This window comes from Pristis pectinata, chromosome 1, assembly GCF_009764475.1.
Source record: "Pristis pectinata isolate sPriPec2 chromosome 1, sPriPec2.1.pri, whole genome shotgun sequence".
NCBI classification, from domain to species: domain Eukaryota; kingdom Metazoa; phylum Chordata; class Chondrichthyes; order Rhinopristiformes; family Pristidae; genus Pristis; species Pristis pectinata.
Genome location: NC_067405.1, coordinates 128,267,796 through 128,293,764, shown reverse-complemented (window position 1 = coordinate 128,293,764; position 25,969 = coordinate 128,267,796). Strand labels below are relative to the sequence as shown.

The window sequence follows — 25,969 nt, the reverse complement described above, 5'->3', positions numbered from 1 at the left end:
TTTTTGGAATAGGTTTATTAAAAGATATTGCACAAATCAAGTCATTTTTGTCCATCGATATAACTACATAAACAACATTTGTATGTACAGGTTCCAATAAGTGTGGCGAGTGGGAAAGTGAAAATGCAGAAAATTAAAACTTTCAAACTATTGATCTCATGATTAAAGTCAACAGTAAGCTAGTCCTACAGTATATAGACATATTGGTCTGTAATCATAAACGTATCGAGCAATCTGCATCCAGCTCTGATGGGCCAATGCCCATTTCTTTTCACTTGCCATCTGGTCGGGAAGAACCATGGTGGATCTCTGGTGTGTAAGTCAGAAGCACTATCATTACCCACAAGTGTAGCAGTGCCTAAAAGAGAAACAGTCTTTTAACCAAACAAGTGTAAGGAAATGTTTGGAGAAATATCTACACTATGACCAAATTTCTCACTGTGAAGGTACCAGAACCAACCCAACTGTCAATTTCAGGGAAACAGCTTGAATGGAGGTGTCTCAGAGTGGAACTCACAGAGGTATTCCACATATAAATGGGAGAAAAGGCACATCAGACAAATATTTCAAACAAAGCCTCAACACTGGGGAAAAATGGAGCAAAGGTAGAAAGCAGCCAAAAGGACAAATGTAGGATTTTTGTCTGAAAGATGATTAACAAGTAGAACATATTTTAATAATTCATAATTTTAGCAATTTATTTTAGCTAATTTTGTTCATTTTAATAGGTTTTTATGTTAGTGATATGCACAGAGTTACAAAAACTCTCATGGGTTTGACAAACCCAAAGGCAGGGCTTCACTGGCTATCAAAGTTTTTCAGGAGTTTTGGGTGCAGCATTTCTTTAAAAGTCAACTGGAGGCTTTTTCATCATTCACGCCACGTGGCTGGAGTTTGGGGACTTGTGCCACCAAACTATCAGACCAGGCAAGTTCAGGCACAAGGCAACCACTGGCATTGTGACCACTGTGGGCAATGGGCTCATGCCAGTAAGATCTTCTAAATATTATAAGTCGCTATTCAGCAAAGCTCATTAAATTGTTTTTAATTGCTTACCCATTTATTTTTATTTGACTGCAAGAAACCTTAAGTTTGTTAAGGAGTTAAATTAGATCTTTGATATGATCTTTATCTTCACATTTCTCAGTTACAACAAAACCATCTTTGTTTTCTTTTCTGGTGACTTAGTTTCTTGTAATGATAATTTCTGCTTAGGTGGATGTCAATTGAGAATTCCATCAATTTCAGTGTCTGACTGCTGAATACTCATGAATGTACAGTTTATTAGGAACAGTAATATAAATAATTCTCTAGTTTATTATAACTGTCTACTCTGCTAAAAGCTAAAGTAAAACTGGTCAGGCTCATCAGTGCAGCAAGCTTGAAGACAAACATGGGCAATCCTAGCAGCCACGTGTAGTATTATTTGTGCATATGGTTAGTTGTACTCAATCCATGCAGAGGAATCTTAGCACCATAAGCATAATATAAAAGTGCTTAGTAATTCTAGAGAGCAACTTTAATATCTCAGCTTTTAGATTAAATGTGACCATATAGACTTTTGCAAAGAGTAACCTCTTGCATTGAAGATGGTTAGGACAAAGAAAGAAAAGGTATGGACACAAATGAGGAGCAACTTTATGCTACAACAGAAAGAAATCAGGGCATTGGAATTATCCAATCAAGTCAATATGCATCCCTGAAGCCAAGGTTTCAGAAATCAATCTGAGTGTTTTTCTGACTCAGATTATCAACATTAGCAATTTAGATTTTTTTTCTTAAGAACAGAAAAGACTACGAGTTGAACAGGTCAGACAGCATCTGTGAAGGGTCATTAACTTGGAACATTAAACTCTCTTCTTTCCCAAAGAGCGTGCCTCAAACCAGAAAAAAATACTCAGCTGTTATTTCAGATTTTACAGTGTTTTGCTATTGTATACAATGGTTTTCCTGGCACTGCAACTCCAGAAACAATCTACATATTCCCTCCAATAGCAATGGAAAGTTCCTAGGTTATCCTAAAAGAGGCTAGAAAAAGTACAGTTAGAGCATTAATAATACAAGGCAGCGGCAGAAATTCAAATTCAGAAATTCATTAATCTTGGCGCTGTTAATATTTATAAGTGGAGATGTTCACATTGGTGAAGATAATGAGTAAAGGCACTTCTCCATAGGGTTATCAACAACAACAACAACAACAGGACAAGTCAATGTCTGACATTCTTCCATCTTCTCAGCATCCTTGACAGTTCTGAGCAGGTCTTGGTTGGGGAACAGAGCAAGACAGAAGATTGAAAAGGTGGATAATCTGTTTCTGTCACTTGAGAGCAGCAAAGCCACTGGGTAGTTTTATTTCTTTACTGCTCCTGAAACTGAATGGTGTTCCAAGCATGAATGGCAAATTTAAGGCAAATAAATTTTGAAGCTCAAAAGTTAACACTTTCTAATTTTCATTAACAAGTCGACAAATTGAGTTTTGCATTGGTATTTTAATAATACCACAAAAAAAAACATGAATAAAGTCAGCATTTTTCCCTTTATGTCTGTTAGTTAGATGAATGTGAAGACCAAAAAAATTAATTGAACCTGCCTATTAACCAGCAGGTGAGCTCTAGGGCCAGATTTTAGTCACAAGCTCAGAACAGACACAATGCTTCCTCACACTCAATTGTCCAGATCTGGAGACAAATCCAACTTCGACAGTCAGCTGTGGCCTCCCTGCAGTAATGAATTCCAGGGGCTTGTATGTCATTCATCCTCTTTCATTCCGCTGTTCTGGTCAGAACTATCTAAAATTAGAGCACTTAGGATCAATCTATATTGAATTTCCCAGTCTCAACACTTGTCATTTATAATCCATAATTGACTCCACTTTAGCAGGTACATTGAGATGTGGCTGTGGAGGATAAGGTCATTTGCCTATGTCCTTGCGTGCAGAAAATGCTGGGATTTATATGACCAGGACAGACCTATAGGGACTGGAATTAGAGAGTAATTTTAGGGAAATACACTTAGACTTTATCCCTCTATAATCTCTCTTTTCATTCATCAGCTCATAATGAGAACAATACACAATACTTCTCTCAGCCATACTGACCACAGAAGATATTTGATTCAAAAATGGCTTAAAGAAATCCCTTAGCATTGTGTAGCCAGTCCACGAGAGTAGACAGATTATTCTGCCATTTATTCATCGACACACCATCCACGTTTTCAGGTGAGATTTTGAATTTGCATTTTATTATGGGGGATATGAGGATCAGGAACATTATTGATGGAAGCAACAGAGCCAGCAGCTGTTGTGTAGTGACAACCCATGGTTCGTAATAGAAAAAGCTGTTGGAGATGCAGGTCTGAACTGAGTGTGACATAAAAAGCTTATAAAGGTGCTGCTGGCCCACAGCACTCTTATTCCATTGGACGCTTTAAGTTAAATCAAAATCTAAATGCTGAGACATACCAGAATACTTTAGATATACATTGTAACTGGTAAAAGGATAAACTCACCATATAAATAATTACAAATACCCTTGCAATTGGATATCGTCTCAGAAAAATTCCTAACCGGATGCTGTGAAAGACATGAGGTGTTACTTCCAGTGCCATCAACATAAAAATAAAACATTAAATCGTAGTATGAAAGATAAAGCTTAAGATCAAACGTACACAAATTGCACGCAATTATATTCATAAAGAAAAAGCCAGAACAGAATTTAGTGGCAGACACTTGCCTGAATCGATCAATTGTATTTGCTGCTTTGCGGACTTTCCCATACATTCCTGCTGCAGAACTGTCGGTTTCACCAAAAAGAACTGGAACGCTTCTCATACGAGCACCTACAGGTCAAGTACAATTTATTTATTAAAATACTTCAGCAATTCAGACTTTTTTTTAAAAAAAGAAAAGCAAAACTGACTGGAAATCTTAGTCATATCTCTGTGGGTCAGGGGAAGATCATTGATTAATGCTACAGTACAGCAGCATTTGTCCATGGCCAGCCCTCCAAACTAAAATCAACCAACATACATCCACGTTTCCAGGTGAGATTTTGAATTTGCATTTTATTACAGGGGACATGAGGATCAGGAACATTATTGATGGAAGCAACAGAGCCAGCAGTTGTTGTGTGGCGACAACCCATGGTTCATAACAGACAAAGCAGTTGGAAATGCAGGTCTGAATTGAGTGTGACATAAAAGGCTTATAAAGGTGCTGTTATTAAATATGATATGATGTCACGTGCAAATCATTTTTTAGATTCTCAAAGATGAAATTTCTTCAACCAAAGAAAAGGTTTAGAAGATTATTTCAGTCACAAATTTTGTTTGTTATTTCCAGCAAATATTCACTGAAACAAAAAAATGTTTTCAGGTTTCAGACAAAAATACATCAGGGAGAAAAATACTGATTTTTACTTCAGTTGTGAAGCCCTGGATAATATTCAAGTTTTACAACTTTTTGACAAGTGATTCAAACCCATTCCCGGTCAAGAATCAACTTGAACTACCCAATTTTACATTCAGATCTCATACAAAGTCAATTTTATAATGGAAGTATAAAAATAAATTTTACTAAGTGAATTCAATTACAAATGAAGGCCTTGAAAGCAAATCCATTCAAACCAAGGGCTTAATATTAAGATAACATGGGCCACTGGCCAGCTTAGAACTCCAAGCCATGAAATTTCTGAAGTCATTGCTGTCACTGAAAGCAACGATTGCCTGCCTACCTTCATTATTTTCCAATGCAGGTACGTTAATAGCAGTGCCATTAACACTGCTGCCCTGTCCATTTTTAAGTTGCTGCTCAAGGCGTTCCAGTTGGAAAACAAGCGAGTTCTTCTCAGTACTGAGGGCCTCCAACATAGTCTGCTTCTGGATCAAAGTTTCAGTCAGCTGGTGTAGTCTGTTCTCCAGTTCAGTGTGGCTGCTACTCAAAGCTTTGTTTGTAAGCTGAAGGTAAAGAAATAACTTAGCAATGAATGAGAAGATTCAGCCTACCAGTGCCAGCTCTTTGATAAAGCTTTCCAAAAAGAATGCCATTCCTCTGTTCCCCCTGTAACCATACTTTACTCTTCACTTCAAATATTTACTTGCTTGCACTAGATTACAATACAATGCTTCAACCACTACCTGAGGCTAAGAGCGAGTTGAGAGAAACTTAGCAAGTATTTCTCCAATTAATATTGTACTAAATATTTTAAGAAGAAAATAAAATGCAGACGATCCATTTTCTGTAGGACTGCAATGACAAAGTGACAGTGTCTTGGCAGAAGAATGTTTCTGTTTGGGAGGAAAAGACACACTCAATTACATTTACAGCTAAAGCTATTTCAACAATGGGGTTATATGGTTATCGATATTAAAAAACCGCAAATGTTGAAAATCTGAAATAAAAACAGAACATGCTGGAAACAGTCAGCAGATCAGATGATACAACAGTATCATTTAAGAAGCACTTGAATAGGTAGATGGAGGGGTGGGGTTTAGAAAGATATGGGCCGAACGCAGGAAACTGAGACTAGCTGGGTGGGCACTGTGGTTGGTATGGACTCAACGGGCCAAAGGGCCTGTATCCGTGCTGTATTGCTCTATGACTAAAATCAGGCAGCATCTGTGGAAAGAGGAACAGGTAATATTACAAGTCTGAATCTGGTAATCAACATGTATTCTTGACTTTCGAATAGAAAGCCTCAGAAAGATTTTTTGAGGAGTAGGATATACTATGCAAACCTACCACAAAACACATTGTCTACTAGGATCCCTGCCCTACATACTTCTGAGGCTAAGACTACTTACAGAAGGCAGCTCAAAGAACTGAAGAGATATTACCTACACTGACTTTCTAAATAAAGCCTTTCCACCATCTACAAGAAACTTATCAGGTCTGGAAGGAGTACTCTCTATTTGCCTCTGAGTGCAGTTCTAAAAGCTCCGGAGGTTCAATGTCAAATTGGACAAAGTAGTCCGCTTTATCAGGAACAGGATCCACCATCATAAACATCCACTATTTCCATCAATGCAACAACTTAGCAAGGCTTCAAGCTTGCCATCCTGAACAAGGGAAGCAGAAGCGATGGGAACACTTGCAGGTTCAGCACCCATTCACACACCATCCAGATTTGTTATCATTGGCTCTTTGCCATTACTGGATCAAAAGCCTGAAACTCCCTATCTATTAGCACTTTAGGAGTACCTGCACTATATAGGCTGCTGCAGTTCCTGGTGGTAATGAGGACTGGACTATTAATACTGCCTTTGCCAGCTGCACTTGCATAATAAAAATGATAAAGAGTAGTTACTATATTAGAAGATAAAATAGAAACTTTGAAAGTGAATGTCAAAAATTACTTTTTCATACATGTGAATACAAACCAAACATCTGAAGCACTACCTGGTTCCTGAGTTTTTGAATTTCCTCCTCTCGGTCCTTTACTCTCATCTGCAGTGTGTTCTTTGTCCGGTGTAGTTCATCTTGTGTGTACTGAAACTCCTGAATTCAACAGGGAGGGATCAATAGAAGTGCTAACTTACTGGAAATGGACAGAAACTTCAATAGCTGAATAACTAATTTAAAAAATCTCTCACAGACAGATAATATTCACACACGCCAATGCTACAGTTATCCTTCTGTATAGTTTAGAACAATTTCCATTGGAGAGAGCTCCTTAACTCATTGTTGTCAACTATTTTGATATTTAAGAAATATTCTGACAGAATACAATTCATATTCCTAAAAAGCAAAATCCTTTCCACTCTAAAAGGTGTGTAGCATCCTGAAGTGCTACATGGCCTTCAGTGGTGCTTTACAAAGCTGAGTCTAGGGAAAAAAAAATAATTTTTAACTAATCAATTTAATGGAAGTTTTATTTTCTTAGGTGGTTTGAAAAAGGGGAACATTTGTCCATGCCATTGGTTAGCGCTTTTAACTTACTAGCTTAATTTTTAACAAATACAAGAAATGTAAAGACACATTTAGTCCATATTACCAAAGAACTTTATGTCCATTACTGAGAGGCTAAAAAAAGTATTTGATTTAATACTGCAAGATACCACTAGATACCATGTCACATCATTAAGAAAGTTAGAAATTATTTTGTTTTATTAATATTCAAAATGATGATTTCACTGTTTTTCTAGAAACAATCACATGGCAACACAATGGATGCTGAGCAACAAACAATCTGCTGGAGGAACTCAGTAGGTCAAGCAGCATCTGTGCAAGGAATTGTCGACATTTTGGGTCAAAGCCCTGCATCAGGGCTCTTGAAAAAAAAAGCCGACACCCCCTTCGGGCCTTTTACCCTCTCTAAAAAGAGTATCGATGTAAGGTTTCGACCTAAAACATTGACAGTTCCTTTCCTCACAGATGCTGTTCGACCTGCTGAGTTACTCCAGCAGATTGTTTATTGCTCCAGATTCCAGCATCTGCAGTCTCTTGTGATCCAATGTACAATGGATGTTGACCTCACAGAGCTGTATTAAAAGGGAATCATAACAGTTTACATTTTACTTTTGATTTTTGAAAGAAGATACACATGCCTGTTTCTGACGTTCTAGTTCAGCTTCCATTTCCTTTTTGGTTCCCATTAGTGAATTGATTTGTTCTTGTAGTTCTTGAATTTGTTCCCTGGACGACTCTGCCTCACCTAATTGTTGTACCTCTGTATCCTATGGTTAAATTCAAGTGTAGAAGTTGAATCAGTCAGCAGTGTTTCATTTTTAACAAACCATTACATACATGCAGCTTCTTCCAAATTGTACAAGACTTTTCTAAATAAATTTAAAATGGTATCAATTTCACTGTAAAGCCCATGCTCAAATCAGAATGAAACAATTAGAAATTTACCTTTTTGTTGCAAAATAAATGCCACCCATAAAACCAGCAATGACAAACATAAATTGCATTTAAGTTGGCCTGAACATTTTGATTATGCATGTGCAATAACATATTGGGATTATTTTTTTCCTCATTCCTATCTGTTGAATTATCTATTGCTTAACATGGCATTATTACAATTAGGTCTTATGTTGAAGTCACTGACAGCGATGAGGCAAGCTTTATTTGCCGAGGATTTTGTAATTTGATATCCACTGTTTAACATCGTTACCATTTTCTGTATTGAAGAAATAGTTTTACATAAGAATGCATTGTACTACAGTATCCAGTATTTGGTAGCCTTGTGTGCATCAACACATAGTGGAATACTACATTTCAGTGCAAAGCTTTGTTCATGGTATCATCTAACAGCTGAGGTCAAGATGATATCCCAAATGATTGAAAAAATGTAATGTTTATATGGATTAGGAAGTCCTGGATTTCAGTCTCCAAGTACATACACCTTGAAAAATATAGATAACCATAATCAAAGCTACTTTGTACTAAGAGTCCACAAAATCTTAGATTATTTTAACAGAAAGTTAAATTACATCATTAAAAACTGGTGACTCATTGAGGGGGTGGAGGAATATTCAATACAGGTGCAACACAGGCATAGTATGCCAAAACATTTTCAGGGTCAATTGAATTTTACTCATGGACTGTGGGCACTCACCATTACAGTTCATTCATTTACTATAGCAACAAATTGGCTGGCATAATTAAAAAAAAATTCAGGCTGTGGGCATCACTGGCAAAATTGTCATTTACTGCTCATAACTAATTATTCCAATGATGTCATCAGTTTTCTTTATTAATCAATGTAATTGTATGATACAACAGTGGTTTGCTGCACTACCCAACAGAAAAGTTATGAAGTAAGTGGATTAATATGTGATCGGAATCCCATGTTATGGAAGCAAATTTCTTTCTCCAACAGATCTTCTGTTTGGGTCCATCATCAATATCCTGCAGCAAGGTGGGAGAATGGCTCTTAAAGAATTTTAGGGCAAATTAACATATCCTAGGGATCAAGATCATCTCCTAGGGGTCAGGAAGAGCTTAAAAAGAATTACCCCTTCCTGAACTACCAGCTCCTTTTGGATAACTGGTTCGGCAGCTCCATGCCCCATTCAGTGCACTACCACCCGTGAGCATATACCACCTTTTTTCAGCTCACAGTTAAAATAGGGGATTTACTGTGAGCACGACCGCGCCCCCCCCCCCCCCCCCCCCCCCCCACCCATCCCCAGTTTCCCGAGTTCAACAGCCTCCCAACTATCTTGGGCTAGGATGCTGGGCTCCCATTCAAAATCCTACCCAAGAAGTGAATCATGGATAAATGCAGAGCCAAAATGCCAGATTTTCCTGTGGGAGCCATTTCCTTCTTGTGAATGAACAAAACTCGACACAACAGATAAAGCAAGCAATAAAGTGCATTATTTTAGCGGGAGTTTTATAGCTGTGACAAGATGTCATTAACTACCTGCAATTCTGTCCTCAGACTTTGGATCTGACCCAGCAGTTTTTGGATCTCTTCACGTTGCATGTCGCGCTCATGCCGCAGTTCCTCCAGCTCCATTATGCTGACAGCGTGGCTCTCAACACCTTCAATTCCTGAACCCTCCTTTAGGCTGTTAATCAGTTTCTCTTTGGACTGTGGAAAAATGTGTAAAGATTTAATAACAAATTTGTATTAAATCATTTTGGAATGGTGATTGAGAAAAAAAACGTTACTTATATAAGCCTACTTTTAATCACTAGCACCTCTGTAAATTCACATCACAGCACATTTGTAATTTCAATTGGGAATGACAGGTGACCCCCATGTTACAGGAGGGGGGTTACTTTCTAGAAAATGGTCCATATTGTGATTTTCCGTAACATGAAGCTGCGTCATCCATGTGTCAAGAAATGCGAGCAGAAATAAATAAATTTTGTTTTTACTCCCCCTCCCCCCCACATAAATTCTGCAAGAGCAATTGTTATAAAGCAAATTTCCAATACCCAAACAGCCGTAATATGGGAATACCTGTACCATATTTTTATTTTAATATATTGCCCATCTTTGATGCAACTTTGGTAAGTCCTACTCAAAGTGAATCATTCATTAGTGATTACATCAAAGGCAACACATTGATTTTATGCTTAGGAGTCCAACCTAAGATTAGCATTTTCTGTTGGGAAACTGCAAGAACTTCTAATGATAGGATAAGAAAAATATGAAAATTGACACAAACTACCAAATTAATAAATGGCACATTTTGCCATCTATTGACCATATTCCAGTACTACAATGCACCAGTGAACAACGTACAAGTTTAAAAGAAAATATATGATTTATCATTTGTGTCTACCTTGACAAGTGTACAGTGCACAGAATCAATATTTCCCAGTGCAGAGGACCTCTTTATCCCATCATTGATCTTTCAACAAGAGCTAATCTAATCCTATTGTCTACTTCTTTCCTCTGACAACAAAACTGGCATAAAGCTTTATTTTTTAAAAATTTTATACAGCACAGTAACAGGCCCTTCCGGGCCAACATGCTCACATCGCCCAATTACACCCATGTTAATCTACAAGCCTGTATGTCTTTGGAATGTGGGAGGAAACTGGAGCACCCAGAGGAAACCCACACAGTCGCAGGGAGAATGTACAAGCTCCTTACAGACAGCAGCAGGAATTGAACCTCGATTGCTGGCACTGTAATAGCGTTATGCTAACTGCTACGCTACCGTTTCCAATGTTGCACATGCAATGATAATCACAAATTAATTTCCTAACATTACATTATTATGGGGCATACTCAGGACTTTAGTGGTGCTGGACTAGCATATTTTTTGGACAAGATGCTATTCTATTAATATACCAACACACTTTTAATTCAGTTTTTTAAAGATGTTACACAGTAAAATAATAAATTTTCCAGTGAATCTGGTAATTTAAACAAAGCACAGGAACAAGGGCCCCAACAAGTGGATGGGGAGTGTGCCAAGTATCACGTGGTGAGCCAGATGCTGAACCATTGGGATTTCAGAACAGTTGGATAGCTGTTCATCATAGTTTTACTGTATTTGTTATCTTTTCCAATAGTAATTCAAGGGTCTCTAAATGCTTTATTCTCTACCTCAATGTTCACTAGTCGTAGAGCACTCTGTAAGAATCTGATGAAAGATCTCTTTATTCCCAATGTTGCATTTGCAGTGATAATCACAAATTAATTTCCTAACAATACATTATTATGGGGTATATTGTACAGGGTTTATAGCCTGCAAATTGCTTGCATTATTGTCTTGGGTCTCTGGTGGCACAAAATGTATTCCACATACTAAATTATCCATTTGACAGTACTTAGCTAAAGACAAACAAATACACAGTTTGCTGTACTTCTCCATAACCTTGCCCTCACTTGAAGGATTCTGGTAGCCTTTTGTTTGTAGTCCACCAGTTCCTGTTTAGCAGAATCCAAACTGGTCTTTGCAAGTCTGAGCTGTTGCTGCTGATCATCTGCCCTCCTCTTCTCTTCAATCGCCTTTCTTTCAGATGCTGTCAGTGCTTCCGCCAGGCTTTGGCGCTCACACTCTATCTTATTGAGTCGAGCTGCAAATTCATTCTTAACAGAAGAAACAAAAGAGGGAATTTATTTCAACAGACCATGTCCTTGACTTTGGGCAAGTACAAGGCTTTCGCTAAACAGTATCTGGGGAAAAACACTCTCATTCAATAAAAGGTTTTCTGCACATTAAATCAGCAATTGCTCTCTATCATGTATTGCACCTACTTCATATTTACTGTCCAGTCTCTCAATGAATGACCGTGTTTTGGACAGTATACTCAAGCATTCACTGCATCCAGAAGAAGAATAAACAACATTGACGAAAGTTAAAAAAAAAGTTACTTTTAAGCTAGTCATAGAAAAATCATCAGTTGAGAAAAGAAACAAGAGGCAAGGCTGGGGGCAAGTGTCAATTGTGGTGGAATTCCATAATATGCATCGAAGTTTGAAAGTAGATGTTCCATACGTCAGCTTTCATGGATAGTGAATTAACTCAACCAAGACAAAAATAATTAGAGACGTGGGGTAGAAATTCATCCTCAGTCATGTATGTTAAACTATATATTCATAGCTGGATATTGTACTCAGCTGCAGATTTTCACTGAAACTGAGTTTCAGAAATAGAGTACAATGCACAGCCACTCTCATATCCTGCTTTTGCTATGTACAACTAAGGACAAATTTCTATCTTATTGCACTTTTCTACAGTCACAGGCAAATTCTTACTAATCACAATGAATAAATTTTTTGATTAAACTGGTAATGAGCAACATTTTTTTTTACATTGTCTCAGTGCTATTACACAACGATAAAATATGATCATTGAACCAATTGATGTTAAGCCTCCCGAGAGAAAGGATAATTGGGAGATTGATGCCATAGCTTTTCACCATGAGAAGCTTTAGAAACTCTTAATACACCACTCAAATAAAAACTGCATTTACTCCATTGAGGATAAATGGCACCTACAGAAAAGTGTGCTAAATGAACAAAACTTTCAAACTCCATTTTGTGTGATTAATAGCTTTTTTAAAAAAATATAATGATTGATATTGCTTAGGATACAGAACACAAAGAATGAGGATTAACCACTCAAAAGTTTTCATACTAAATTCTTGGATTTTGATTTCTAATGTTTACTGCATTAAGTGCTTGGAAAGCAATCTGACACAGAAAACACTTATCCAAACATTTCAGCTTCAAAGTGCATCATATGACAAACTAATTAAAATATGTCCATATATTCTGGTTTAATGCAAATTACAAATCAGACCAAGTTAAATCCCTACTTGAAAAACTCATATTATATTGTTTACTCTTCAGCTGCCATATACTGGCTTACCTTTTGTCCATACCAACCTGCATTTGAGTGTAATTCTCTTGCTCTCTTTTAAGTGTTGATTCAGCATCCAAAAGCCTCTCTTGCATTGTCTGGTAGGCTTGGTTGTGTAAGTTGCTCCCTTCATTGTGATCTTGCAGTATCCTTTCAGGAAAAAAAGGAGCACCATTATAAAATTCTCTTTGGGATTTTGGGATGACTAAATGGATTAGTCCATAATATTCCTAACTGTGTCACTGCTCTCAATGTTTAGGAATCTACAATTTGCTTGTCGTGTAATATTGCTAATTAGAAACAATCAAATTAGAGGCACTAAACATTGTCTTATTACGTCAAGAAGGATTCACATTAACAGTAAAACTCATTTAACCTCCAATAAATGGGTAATTAAGTTGGAGCACCAATGTTTTACATTGGTGCATAATGAGGAAAGTCTCAATGCCAATAGAAACAATAACAAATGAAAATAGTTTTGGTTCATCTGAACGCAGCACATGGCAAAATATAGATTATGAAAAAAAGGAAACACTTTGCATATAAAGGTACAGGAATTCTACCAGTTATGCCAGCTTAATGAGGAAAATGATTAAGGAAACCAGCATATTAATTGACATAACTGATAAGAATGGATTATCCTTATGGGTGAAATATGTTTAATTGTAATAAGAACTTGGGCTTATAAAACTTGGGCATTTGAGAACAGTAACACATTTATTCCACAAGCAGACATCACCACAAATGGTTACTTAAACATTTATGTTTTAAGTAGTGAATCTATGACACTTGCCTGAATGCTGAAGAACCTTGCTGACTCAATTGTTATTTTTGTGCTTTTTAAATATTCTGTGTTACTACGTTCATACTTTGAAGTCTCTAATTCTGCTATATCCAATTTTAAGATGATGTCATCATTTGGCTCCATAAATAGAAAAGTGCTTCACTTGCTGCAGCCAAATGTCTTAATGTTTAAAAGATGCATATAAATTAATGCAAAAGGCAACAACAAATAAAATAATGCCCAAATCCCTACAACGTGACAGGTTGTTCTCTAGCTGGCTATGAAGGGGCCATGCAGATCACAGGATCATTATCTGCAACATAACAATGCTGATCTTCAGAATCTAGCTGGAAAACTGGCCTTCAAGAGGCTCAGCCCAAAGGCAACAGTAGGAGCAGAGAGGCAGCACTATAAAAACTAAAACATAACATTTATTAAAATAAATATATTTATGATACAGATGGAAAATAAAGGTAGTGGATTAATTTTTCCTATTTTGATGTAAAATATGGTTTCATGTTCAGATCAGTACTGATGTAATAAGAGTTTTTCTAATTATTTAGCACTAAAATAATTCAGTATTAAGGACCATCTTTCTGCTGCAAGTTTCAGGGTAATGGTTTCAATTTCATTTAAAAAACGACTTTCATAATAATGTTATCACATTTTGCTCAAGTTGCAGTATTCCTTTACGTCAGGTGACTCTGAACCACACATAGTACAAGTCAAAAGCAAATCAATCCCTCTGACAGTGCATCACTACCAATTTTGTGAACTGCATCCTTTGACTTCACTTTGAATTTTATAAATGAGAATTTATGTGTTTCAGTATCTAATGAAAAGTATGCAGACTAGGAGAGTCATTAAAACCTGTTTCTTTCATTCTGCAGCATGTCTATCGCTTCAGTACGTGTCTTCAGAAGTTGATCTGCCTCTTCCAATCTCACTTTGAGCACAGCCAGCTGCGAATCCTTGGCGCTCAGCACCTCGTTCAGGTCATCCACCTGAGAACGCAGTTCCCTACTTATCCTATCCGTCTTTGAGTTCTCGGTATTCCATTTCTCAATCTGTTTCCTGGCTTTATTTAACTCTAAAACCACAAACATTACAGAAAAACACAATTAGATCAAAGTACATTTGAGGGAGGCTGTTCACTCCAACTAATAATTGCATTTAGAATTAATCCAGTGTTTTTGCTCTACTATCCAATTTAGAGGACTATTCTAAAAAAATGATCGCGGTTCATGTGCTCTGTATCTTCTCTTAGTTGTTTAATCAGTCTAAGTTTATGCTCCTTCATTTCTGTATTTTAGTTTACTTTGGAGTAATTTATGTAATCCATGCCAATTTAGTACCTTGTATGCTTATAGCCTCTCAAGATGTCTACTAAATCAAGTGACAATAAAAATTTCAACTTTTCTTTGCATCTAAAACATGTGGTTCCAGGGATAAGTCATGCTTTTGCCTACTCACTGCATTATGCTTATTATTTGGATGCTTCCCTCAAGTTGGAGACAAAAAGTGAACACATTATTCAGGGTGTGCTCTTACTTACTTACTTACTATGCAGTTCTGACATGACATGCTATGACTGGCACTCTGCTGATCCAATAACATAACACAACATTCCACTTCCTTCAATTTTTGCTGTGGCATGACAACTTAACATATTGAAATGTAATTTCAGTCAAACCTTTGCAGCAATAAATTAATTTGTCACTGTGGTGTAAATGAAGCTCTAGATTACAATTCCATAATTTCAAATTCTCAGTGGTATACCAGAAGAAAGATACCCCATTGCTACCAAATTCTTTATTTTCTGTTTTTTTTTCAACCAAGCTTTGTTTCTCTGTGGAATATTTCCACATCCAAATGATACTTTCATTCAACATGCTTGAGCCCACAACTGACTCATTATCCCAAACCAGAAACCATGGATGAACCGGGAGATCCACTCCCTACTGAAGTTGAGGACTGCCGCATTCCAATCAGGTGACCCTGATCTTCACAAGAAATCAAGATACGACCTCTGTAAAGCTATTAGAGATGCCAAGAGACAATACCAGTTCAAAATAGAGTCCCAGACCAGCCGTCAGTTGTGGCAGGGCTTACGTGCTACAAAACGAAGTCGGGCAGCATAGTTGACAACAGTGCATCCCTTTCTGACGAGCTTAACACATTCTATGCATGTTTTGAACAGAAGGGGATTGATTTGTCACCACCCACCCTGACAGCCTCCAATGCAACTGAACCAGTGGTCACCATTGAGGATGTAAGATTAGTCTTCCGCAGAGTGAACCCAAGGAAAGCATCTGGCCCGGATGGTGTCCCTGGCTGTGCCCTCAGATATTGTGCTGATCAGCTGGCGGGGGTATTTGCAGACATACTTAACCTCTCCCTGCTTCAATCTGAGGTTCCCACCTGTTTTAAGACGACCACTATCATCCTGGTACCTAAGAAAAACAAAGGAATGTGCCTTAATGACTAACGACCAGTGGCTCTGACATCCACCATCATGAAGTGCTTTGAGAGGCTGGTCATGACACACACTAACTCCGGCCTCCCAGTAAACCTTGACCAGCTGCAATTCGTTTACCGCCGAAACAGGTCTACAGTGGGCACCATCTCCCTGCACCTGCACTCATCTCTGGAGCATCTGGACAGAAAAGACACCTACATTAGACTATTGTTTATTGACTACAGCCCTACCTTCAAAACTATAATTCCAAGCAAACTCGTCACCAAATTCCAAAACCTGGGACTCAACACATCCCTTGACTTTCTCACCAACAAACCACAATCAGTGAGGATAGGCAGCAACACCTCCAGCACAATTATTCTCAACACTGGTGCCCCACAAGGTTGCATTCTCAGCCCTCTACTCTACTCCTTATATACTCATGACTGCGTGGCCAGATTCTGCTCTAACTCCATCTACAAGTTTGCAGATAATACCACCATGGTGGGCCATATCTCAAATAATGATGAGTCGGAGTACAGGAAAGAGATAGAGAGCTTAGTGACATGGTGTCATGACAACAACCTTTCCCTCAATGTCAGCAAAACAAAAGAGCTAGTTATTGACTTCAGGAAAGGGGGCAGTGTATATGCACCTGTCTACATCAATGCTGCTGAGGTCGAGAGGGTTGAAAGTTTCAAGTTCCATCACCAATAGTCTGTCCTGGTTCAACCGCGTGGACGCCACAGCCAAGAAAGCTCACCAGCGTCTCTACTTCCTCAGGAGGCTAAAGAAATTTGGCATGTCCCCTTTGACACTCACCAACTTTTATCGATGCACCATAGAAAGCATCCTATCTGGATGCATCACAGCTTGGTACAGCAACCAGTCTGCATGGGACTTCAAGAAACTGCAGAGAGTTGTGGACACAACCCAGCACATCACAGAAACCAGCCTCACCTCCAGGGACTCTGTCTATACCTCTCACTGCATTGTGAAGCAGCCAACATAATCAAAGACTCCACTCATCCCAGACATTCTGTCTTCTCCCCCCCCCATTGGGCGAAGATACAAAAACCTGAAAGCACGTACCACCAGGCTCAAGGACAGCTTCTACCCCACTGTTAAAAGACTATTGAACAGTTCCCTAGTATAATGAGATGGACTCTTGACCTCACAATCGACCTTGTTATGACCTTGCACCTTATTGTCTAACTGCACTGCACTTCCTCTGTAGCTGTGACACTTTACCCTGTATTCTGTTATTTGTTTTTACCCTGCACTACCTCGATGCACTGTGTAATGAATTGATCTGTTCGAACAGTACGCAAAACAAGTTTTTCACTGTACCTCGGTACAAGTGACGATAATAAACCAATACCAAAAAGCAAAGCCAATAATGCATTTTTTAAAATTGTAGTTGCCATACATAGATTCCATCTTCCTTTCTGAAACATTGCTCGTGTTGGCACTCAACACTCACTTGTGACGGCTATTCTTCAAGTTCATATCAGCAGTTAATAGCTGCTGCACAAAGAAAGACTGTAGAGGAATTCAGTCTCTCTCACTAGGTCTAAATTTGAGCACATTTTCTCACTGGATAACTACTGTCAAAATCAGCAGCCCTGTAAATGTTTTTTTTATTTCTTACTTTATTTCAGGAATACTGAGGTCAGTATTGTAAGTAGGGTAGCAGTGAAGCAGAATACTGGGTATGTGAAATGTCCACATTTTGTCTACTGGAACTGTGAAAAAGTAAACAGTACAGAAAAAAAAGTATACTTCTACAGAAAACTTTTGATCCACGGAACATCAAGCAAAATACAAATATTCATAGGTCCACACCTGTGGCTATAGTCAAAGCAATTTAAGACTATTATGTAAGAAATGCCTCGTCCAATATTGAACCTAACTGGCTTAGTTAGAACACTATTAGCAATAAGCCAAATAAATGCCTATATGCCTTGAAGCGACACCAGAGATACACAATAGCACCATCACTTACACTGAGATTAACTAGTTCAGCAAAAATCTAGGCCCTAACATTTAAATTAAATTGAGGAGGAGGTGGAACATTATCAGAATTCAGGGTTTCCAGGAAGCAGTGCCAAAATTAACAGCAGGATATTGTTGTTCTGCAGGTTTCTTACTCAACAGCCAATCTCAACTGCATGGGTGGTAGCTTGCTGGATGGTGTGCGGCAAAAGTTGAGTAAAGGACAGAGGGCAGAATTGGAGTGAGGTAGGAGAGATCACGGAGACTGATGGCGAACAGGTAGGGAAGATGAGGATTTTGGGCAGTTAGAGGATTTGTGAAAAGACATCCTGGTTGGACCTAAAGATAACATTTCTCTGTCCCCGCTGGCCCAGAAGGCCTGGCACCTCAATTGCACAAACAATTATCTAATAGTGGATATAGATAACCAGTGCTTCCCAAGTGCCCAATGCTTCAATTCCTGCCTTACCTTCTTGTGTTTGCTTTGACCTCTGAATCAGTGAAGCCATTTCTTGGTTTAAGGAGTTGACCTCGTTCCGCAGCAACTGGTTTTCAAGTCGAAGGTTCGACAGCTCCAGTGACTGATTCTCATCTTTAGTTGAGAAAGTTGCACCACCTGCATTACCCAACACTACTTCTTTTGATGGCTCTAGTTGGGCACTTGGATTCACACTGGAGCTCTCTGACATTTCTGAATCTTTTAAAACGACAATTAATAAATGAAATAAAAAGCACACATGAAAATTTTACATTTTGAAAACTACTCTAATTTCTATACAAATAAAGACAAAGTTAATGGCTAGCCTACCAGTAGATGTTACTATTTCAAAATCTATTTCAGTGAATTAGCTCATTAACTTTCCACAGTGCAAATCCAGATATGTACATCTTGTAAAACATGTTAGGATAAACATTACAGGATTTCATATGTACAGCTTTCCTCAATAGTATTGTGGATCAATAGTTTGAGGAGCCTCTATAACTAATGATAACACTGACAAGATTAATTTTAATGTCCAGACAATTGTATACAACTCGAATTTGGGTTGGCCGACCTTTGGTACCCAATTGCCCAACGTGATGACCAATTCAAGGAGACCACCAGTGGGACTGAAAAATCTCAAAATTCATTTATCTCTACTGTACAACTACAAAAAAAAATCTACAGTCTAATATGCAAATGCATTTCTTTTTGGCCTGTCAGGATCCAGAAAATGAAATCGACCATAAGAAGAAAAGAGAATAGAAAATAATATTACAGGCAAAAATGAAATTGTGTATATTGTATATAGGTCCTCTGCAATAGCACAATGAAGAATCTGTTCTATTCTGCTTTAGTTCAAAAGGAAGCAGACTATAAACACATTACTACCACTTTCAAAACAAACGTCTGTGCAGATCTTGCCTACTGCTCTGGACCCGAGAACGCCTATTTTCACGACCTCTTAGTTTTCTCTCTCCTGCATCCTCCCACCTGATTCTAGCTATTCTAAAACCCAGATTCTCCATCTCATTTCATCAGTCCTTCCACCATTCTCCATCCAATCCCTTGCCTAACCTCGCAACGCTCACATTCCTGCTTTCATGCTAATATTCCTAACTACATTCCACTTTGAGGAAGTTCATAGCTATCCTGCATGCTTCTTTCAGCAGTCCCTGAGCCGACAATGAAACACCAGTCATCAACACCAAACATGCAACAAATCCAAATGCCCTTGCTTCTCTTGCTGACCTTTCCACTCATAAAGGGGTGGGGATCTCATGGTTTCCTTCTGCTCTACTTTGCTCACTTGCAAATAAGGCCTTGTCATCACAACAACTGCACTGACATCAGCGCTCGACTGAAACTGTGTACACGTGACAGCAACCTGCCCTAAAATGCTTCTATTATCCGCCCCATAACTTGCATCCAATCTCCCACTGAAAGATTTGTCCTCATTATCAAATGAAACATTACACAAATAAGAGAGTACTGAAAGATTAGACAGTTACACTCTGCTTAACTATCCCTTGCGGAAACTATCCTTCGCAACTTTCATCATAAAACATTCTACAGTAATGCTGCAGTTGTTAACCACACTTAGCTCCACTTGAATATCACCTCTCTTGATTCCTTCAGTGCCTCTAAATTGTCGTATTGGTTGTCCAACATTCTGAAACAATCGAGAAATTTCACGCCAACTAAATATTCAGGGAATCACATTCAAATGAAGAATCATCTTCAATCCTCAAAATCTCAATTTCTAGTCATGGACACAAACTCTCTCTGGAAGGTGTGTGAAACCGATCTGGACAGTTCACAATTTTTTGGCATCATATTTGCCTCCCTAGTTGAGCTTTACTCAAGACATCCATAGAATCAGACAGGCCACTTCTGTATCATGGCTAAACCTAATCCTTTCTTAGTCTGTTTCCTGCTTTTATCATCTCCAGATTTGACAATTACAACGTGCTCTTAGATGACCTGTTCATTCTGTTCTCTGTAAAACTCTGCCCAAAATTCTGACAATGTCCTAACTTGTGGCAAGTTTCATTCACACATCATGACCTACAATGGCTTCTATTTAGGCAATGCCTTGATTCTAAAATTTTCATTCTTGTTTTCAGATTTCACCATGGTCTTGCCCCTCACTTGCTGTTACCTACTGCAACCTTCTAATTCTCTGAAATATCTGCATGCTGCACATTCTGGTTCCTTGATATCTTTGAATTTAAAATTGCTCCTATTTTGATGGTGCTGCTTTGAATTGCCAATGTCTTAATCTCTGGAATTCCCATCAAATTCTCTTTATATTTACTTTACTTTCCTCCTTTAAGATGCTTTTCACAATCTACTTCTTTCAAAAAGCTTTTGGTCATCAGTCCTAATATTTGATGTGGTTCAGCAACAATTTTTGGAAAAAAAAACTTGGGAACATTCAAGGCACAATACAAAAGATTATTGCTGCTGCTACTTCTGTTTACAACTAATTATGCAATGGTCAGGATCAAATTGTTAAGTATGCAGCTGGATTAGTTGGCCCATTTTCCTAATGAGTGATCAAACCAGAGGTCTTTAATGCTTTTGAAAGAACCAGGATTAGACCAAAGTCACTTCAAAATGGAAATAATCTCAGAGACACTCACACCCTGGATTAAAATCAGATATGCAAAGCATTTGTACTAACACTCTTATAAAGTCTTTCCCATATTTACGTGACAAAATTTATACATAGTTGACAGTTTCCAGAGTATACTGTTAACAGGGCAAAAGATATAATAGCAAAACCTGACTACAAAATCAGAAATCTGTCAGCAAGGCTCAGCTGGAAGACAATTACCATGTTTTCTCTTTCCCCTGCAAGCAGGAAACAAATAAATTTAAAGCAGTATCTGAAGTCTTTCACCTCTGATAGCAGCTATACAAATATACCAAATCCACACATTAGGCCATTTCATAAAAGTACTAAAAACCAGGAAAGGAAAACCTTTAAACTTTGGTAACTATGGGCAAATTTTCAAGTTATATAAAAAATGGTAGATTGAAATTGTTTGAACTAATTTCAAGTGGAATCTCTCCAACCAAGCTCTGTTACCAGATAAAAAGGTTCTTATTAAATTGATTTAGAATTGGATTTAGCTACAGATATCATTAAAAAGACAACCTACCAAGGATTAGGACCAACTAATTAATCAGCCACAGATTCACATTATGTAAATTTATGAATGTGGCAAAATGGCAATTACTGTTGTGTGCAACCACAAGAAATCCAAACATGTCCCATCTCCATAACTGAGATTGTTTGTAGAAAATTAGTAAAGAGAAATATAATGATTCTATTTTATTGAAACATTTTCCTACCATGTCCAGTAGCAGAATTGTCCTTGATAAAGCTCTCCTCAGCTGCCTTAGCAATATTGGTGCCAGATGTTACTGAACTGTGACTGGAAGTCCGAGAATGAGTTTTTGGTGTGGGTGTGGAAGGCTTTGCTGCCTCATGCTTGATGTCCACCTTTCCATTTAATGATTTTTCTGAACTATTTAGGAAATCAAAAAGTTGGTCATCATTTGGCTCATCCCTTTTTGGTCGTACAAACTGAATTGAGGGCCTGCTTAGAGAGGAGCTTGCAGATGTACCAGCCGTGGTGTCAATGTTCTGTGACGATGAAGATACATTAGAAGCTCCAGCCAGAAGGGTGGCCTTTTGTCTCTTAATGTTATTAGCAGCGGAGGAGACATAACCAGGGTTAGTGTGGATCTGGTGATCAGGTTTACTACTCAGCTGATTCAGGGTAGAATACTGGCTAGAAGAACTGGCTTCACTGCTCTGAGTGCGTGTGGCAGTTACAGCATCGATGGGTGCATTCTGCAGTGCTGCTGCTGCTCCCTGGTCCACTTTGTTCAAGAAGTTTTCTGCTTTCCCTGCCAGCTCAGTAAACCATGACATTCTGAACTGATATCAGAGCCAAAAAGGTGATATTATAACATGACCTGATAACAAAAGAGCAAAAGCATATTTTAGTACACAAAATGAGAGTCCACACACCATAATTAGTTGGTGCAAAACAGATGAAATGCCCCATTACTCAGTAGTGAACCTAAATGGTATAGAATATCATAGGATAGCTTCAATGATAAAAATTGTTACTGAATTGTGAGCAATATGGTAATGAGTGCAGTACTAACTTATACACTGTACAAAATAACGCTAAACTATAAAATGTATGCTGCACAGTGATCATTAACATGATCACCATAATATTGTGCCAGTGAAGTCAACTAGGTAATGCCAAAAAATAAATTGCAGCACATCTAAAGTACATCTTGCCATTTGAAATTATTTAAAAAGTCTTGATTATTATTTTCATTCCTGTCATAGTTCAGACATTACAATGCCCTTTGTACAGTTTATTATTCTTTGAAGTCATTCTGCAGTTGCCGCAGTATGTGAACAGCAACAGGATTAAAGATTAGTTAATCTGCTCTTTTTGATGGTAATACTGGAGGACTGATGCTGTCTAGAACAATGGAGTACCATAGAAACCTTAGCATGTACTTGATTAAGCAGAATGACTTAATTTAATCCCACTTGCAGAAGGTTTCAATAATGATAGTGGAACCCCATTAGTAATGCACCCAAGTATCAACCAAGAATATAACCTCTACTAAAACCAAAAACATTGGAGTTGGGCTTCATAGTATTAACCAAATGACCCATATCCAACCCTACATTTTTTTTTACAATGGCCAGCAAAAAATGAAATAAAACAATGTAAAGTCATCTTCAAAGATGTTGTTGCAATAAAATCACATTATAACATAAGTCAAGAATGAATAATAGTTCCAATACAGATAGTAACTAAGCCTTGAAGCAGAATACTTAATATTTGCAGATTCACTGTACATTAGACAACAAAACCTAAATGTTAATAGTCACTGTATACTTTAGGTTGATTTTTCGAATTCATTCTCTGGCTATAAATATAACTTGCAAGGCCAGAATTTACTGCCTTTCAGCTTTATGAGCTGCTACAGCTTATAGCACAGGTGGCCCCACAGCACTGAAGGAGCCAGGATAAAGCATGGAAATGGCACCCACAGACTAATCCTCCACCAATCCCATTTTAAACCCTAGAATTTTGACCAACAATGAAGGAATAACACAAGCCCAAATCAGTTAGGTCCAATGACTTGGCATTGATTAAGTTCTCACACAACTGCTATCAATGTCACTTTTAGCAGATGGGGGTCAGGGTTTGTGTGGCACTGTTAAAGAACTGATGTTCCGCAGACTATTCATATTGCAGTCACAATGTACTGCAGGAAGGGAATAAACATTTTCATTGGTGGTGGTCAAGTTGACTGCTTTGACTCACGCGGCTGTGTCCTTGATAACTGCTGTTGCTGCTGCAGCTATAAAAGGGAAGGATATTTCATTACATCTGATATGATGTGGGTTTGAGAAGTCATGAAATGAACAGCATGGCAGAGAAAACACTCTCTTTACTTGTTCTAATGCCCACAGATTTATGACCATAAGTTTTGTTTAATAACAATTTTATAATGTTGATGGAGAATTAGGTGGCAATACCAAAGAATAACAAGAGGAGGTGATTAAATGCTCCCTTCAAGAACAGTGATTAACTGACACCTACATAGCAAAAATGGAACTTGCTACCTTGGCTAGATGGTGCAAATGAACATTTTTATGCAACTGTGATCATAATCAAAATTCAGAATTTAGATCAACACGCAAAAAGCTGGAGGAACTCAGCGGGTCAGGCAGCATCTATGGAAAGAAATGAACAGTCGACGTTTCATGGACTAAAAGAGGGGAGAGAGCCAGTATAAAAATATGGAGGGAAGGGGTGGAGCAAGAGCTGGCAGGCAATAGGTGAATCCAGGTGAGGGGAATGATAGGCAGATAAGGGAGGGGATTCCAGCATCTGCAGTCTTTTGTGTCTCCATTCTGAATTTAGATGCTGGAAATGCAACAAATGAGGCAAGTGAAAATAGATAGCAATCTTGGGAACTTCTGTGCCAGTGTTCTGCGACTGTGATTCCAACAAAACTTTCTTCCTTTACGTCACCTATGACGTGCCACTGCAAAATTTCTCCACCTTATATCCCCAATGACTTGAGGTTTACTAAGGCTCATTGGTATCCTACTTGGTTGAGTGGGTGTTCACATGCATTCTGGATAGTGGCATTTCACTGGGGTTGAGGATGATTTGCATCCACTCCAATTTCAAGATGACTAGTGGGATCTGTAGAATCTGCCACAGATGCAGCATGAGGTGCACATTTTACTGGACATGTGTGCTCCTGGCAGAGGCTTGAAGTACTTGATGCTTTTTCAAGTGCTGTGTCTCGTTTTCGAGCTGTCATGGGTCAGAGATTCCCACAAATTGGTGGGGATGTAACACTTCTCAGAAAAGCTTTGAGAATATCCTTGAATTGTTTCCTGTGCCCACCTGTAATTTCCTTCTGTGAAGGCACTTGACAGATGTTTACCGAGTCACCACACATCCTGCCACATTTCACATTCCAGGTAGTTTATTTACATTAAGGATTTCTAATATGGTAAACAAACCAGCCCAAGGCAATACCTCAATGCCAAATTGATGAGGCAAATTAAAATGGACGTGAGGCTGATAGACACTGACAAGCGTCCTGTGAAGCAAGGAGAGCAGTGCAACTTCAGCAGGCCTGAGGATGAGCCCCCAGTCCGGCTGGTCGAAGGAATACCACCCCACCTTCACCCCTCCTCCCTCGCCTTCCCCTCCCACCCCCCCTTCCCCTCCCTCCCATCTTCTTCCCACCCACCTCCTTCCACTCACCCACCTCCCTCCCTCCTTCCACTCACCCACCTCCCTCCCTCCCTCCCCCCTCCTCTCCCCCCCTCCCTCCCCCCTCCTCTCCCCCCCTCCCTCCCCCCTCCCTCCCTCCCCCCCCCTCTCCCCCTCCCTCCTCCCCCCTCCCTCCCTCCCCCCCCCTCTCCCCCTCCCTCCTCCCCCCTCCCTCCCCCTCCCTCCTCCCCCCTCCCACCCCCTCTCCCCCTCCCTCCTCCCCCCTCCCACCCCCTCTCCCCCTCCCTCCTCCCCCCTCCCACCCTTCCTCCCACCCACCCTCCCACCCCCTTCCTCACACCCATCCACCTTCCTCACACCCAACTCCTTCCCCACCCACTTCTTCCCCCGCCCCTCCCCCGATCACATTTACCGGGCTCCAGGCCGGAGGAAGGGGGAGAGACGGGACCCACCGGAGTGAGCAGCGAGCTGCCGCCCCCGACGACCAGCCCCGGCCGAGCGACGGCGACTGCGGAGCCGCAGACGTGGAGCAGGACCCGGAAATGCTCAATCAGGACCCCGGTGCAAGGCATCCGCACAGAATGCCTGTGTGTGTGTGTGTGTGGGGGAGGGAGGGAGGGAGAGAGAGAGAGAGAGAGAGAGAGAGCGCCAGCGAGGTGCCGCTGACGCGC

The 25,969-nt window shown here is 39.2% G+C and overlaps 1 protein-coding gene across 3 annotated transcripts; it reads right to left on the bottom strand.

Annotated features, from left to right (window-relative positions):
* Positions 1 to 25,901, bottom strand: golga5 (golgin A5). 3 transcript variants are annotated; one of them, XM_052030749.1, is made up of 13 exons: positions 25,751 to 25,901; positions 21,850 to 22,479; positions 18,478 to 18,705; positions 14,426 to 14,645; positions 12,798 to 12,921; positions 11,292 to 11,495; positions 9,366 to 9,536; positions 7,543 to 7,671; positions 6,395 to 6,493; positions 4,731 to 4,953; positions 3,732 to 3,837; positions 3,508 to 3,571; positions 1 to 358 (listed from the first exon to the last, which is right to left on the bottom strand). In XM_052030749.1, exons 2-13 carry the CDS (start codon positions 22,433 to 22,435, stop codon positions 272 to 274), a joined length of 2,241 nt encoding a protein of 746 aa, XP_051886709.1. In that variant the 5' UTR covers positions 22,436 to 22,479; positions 25,751 to 25,901; the 3' UTR covers positions 1 to 271. The 3 variants fall into 3 exon arrangements, with proteins under 3 accessions (XP_051886709.1, XP_051886791.1, XP_051886886.1); XM_052030831.1 differs by having other exon boundaries at positions 25,711 to 25,836; XM_052030926.1 differs by lacking the exon at positions 1 to 358 and adding an exon at positions 367 to 2,372 and having other exon boundaries at positions 25,751 to 25,873.
* Positions 25,902 to 25,969: the final 68 nt, after the last annotated feature.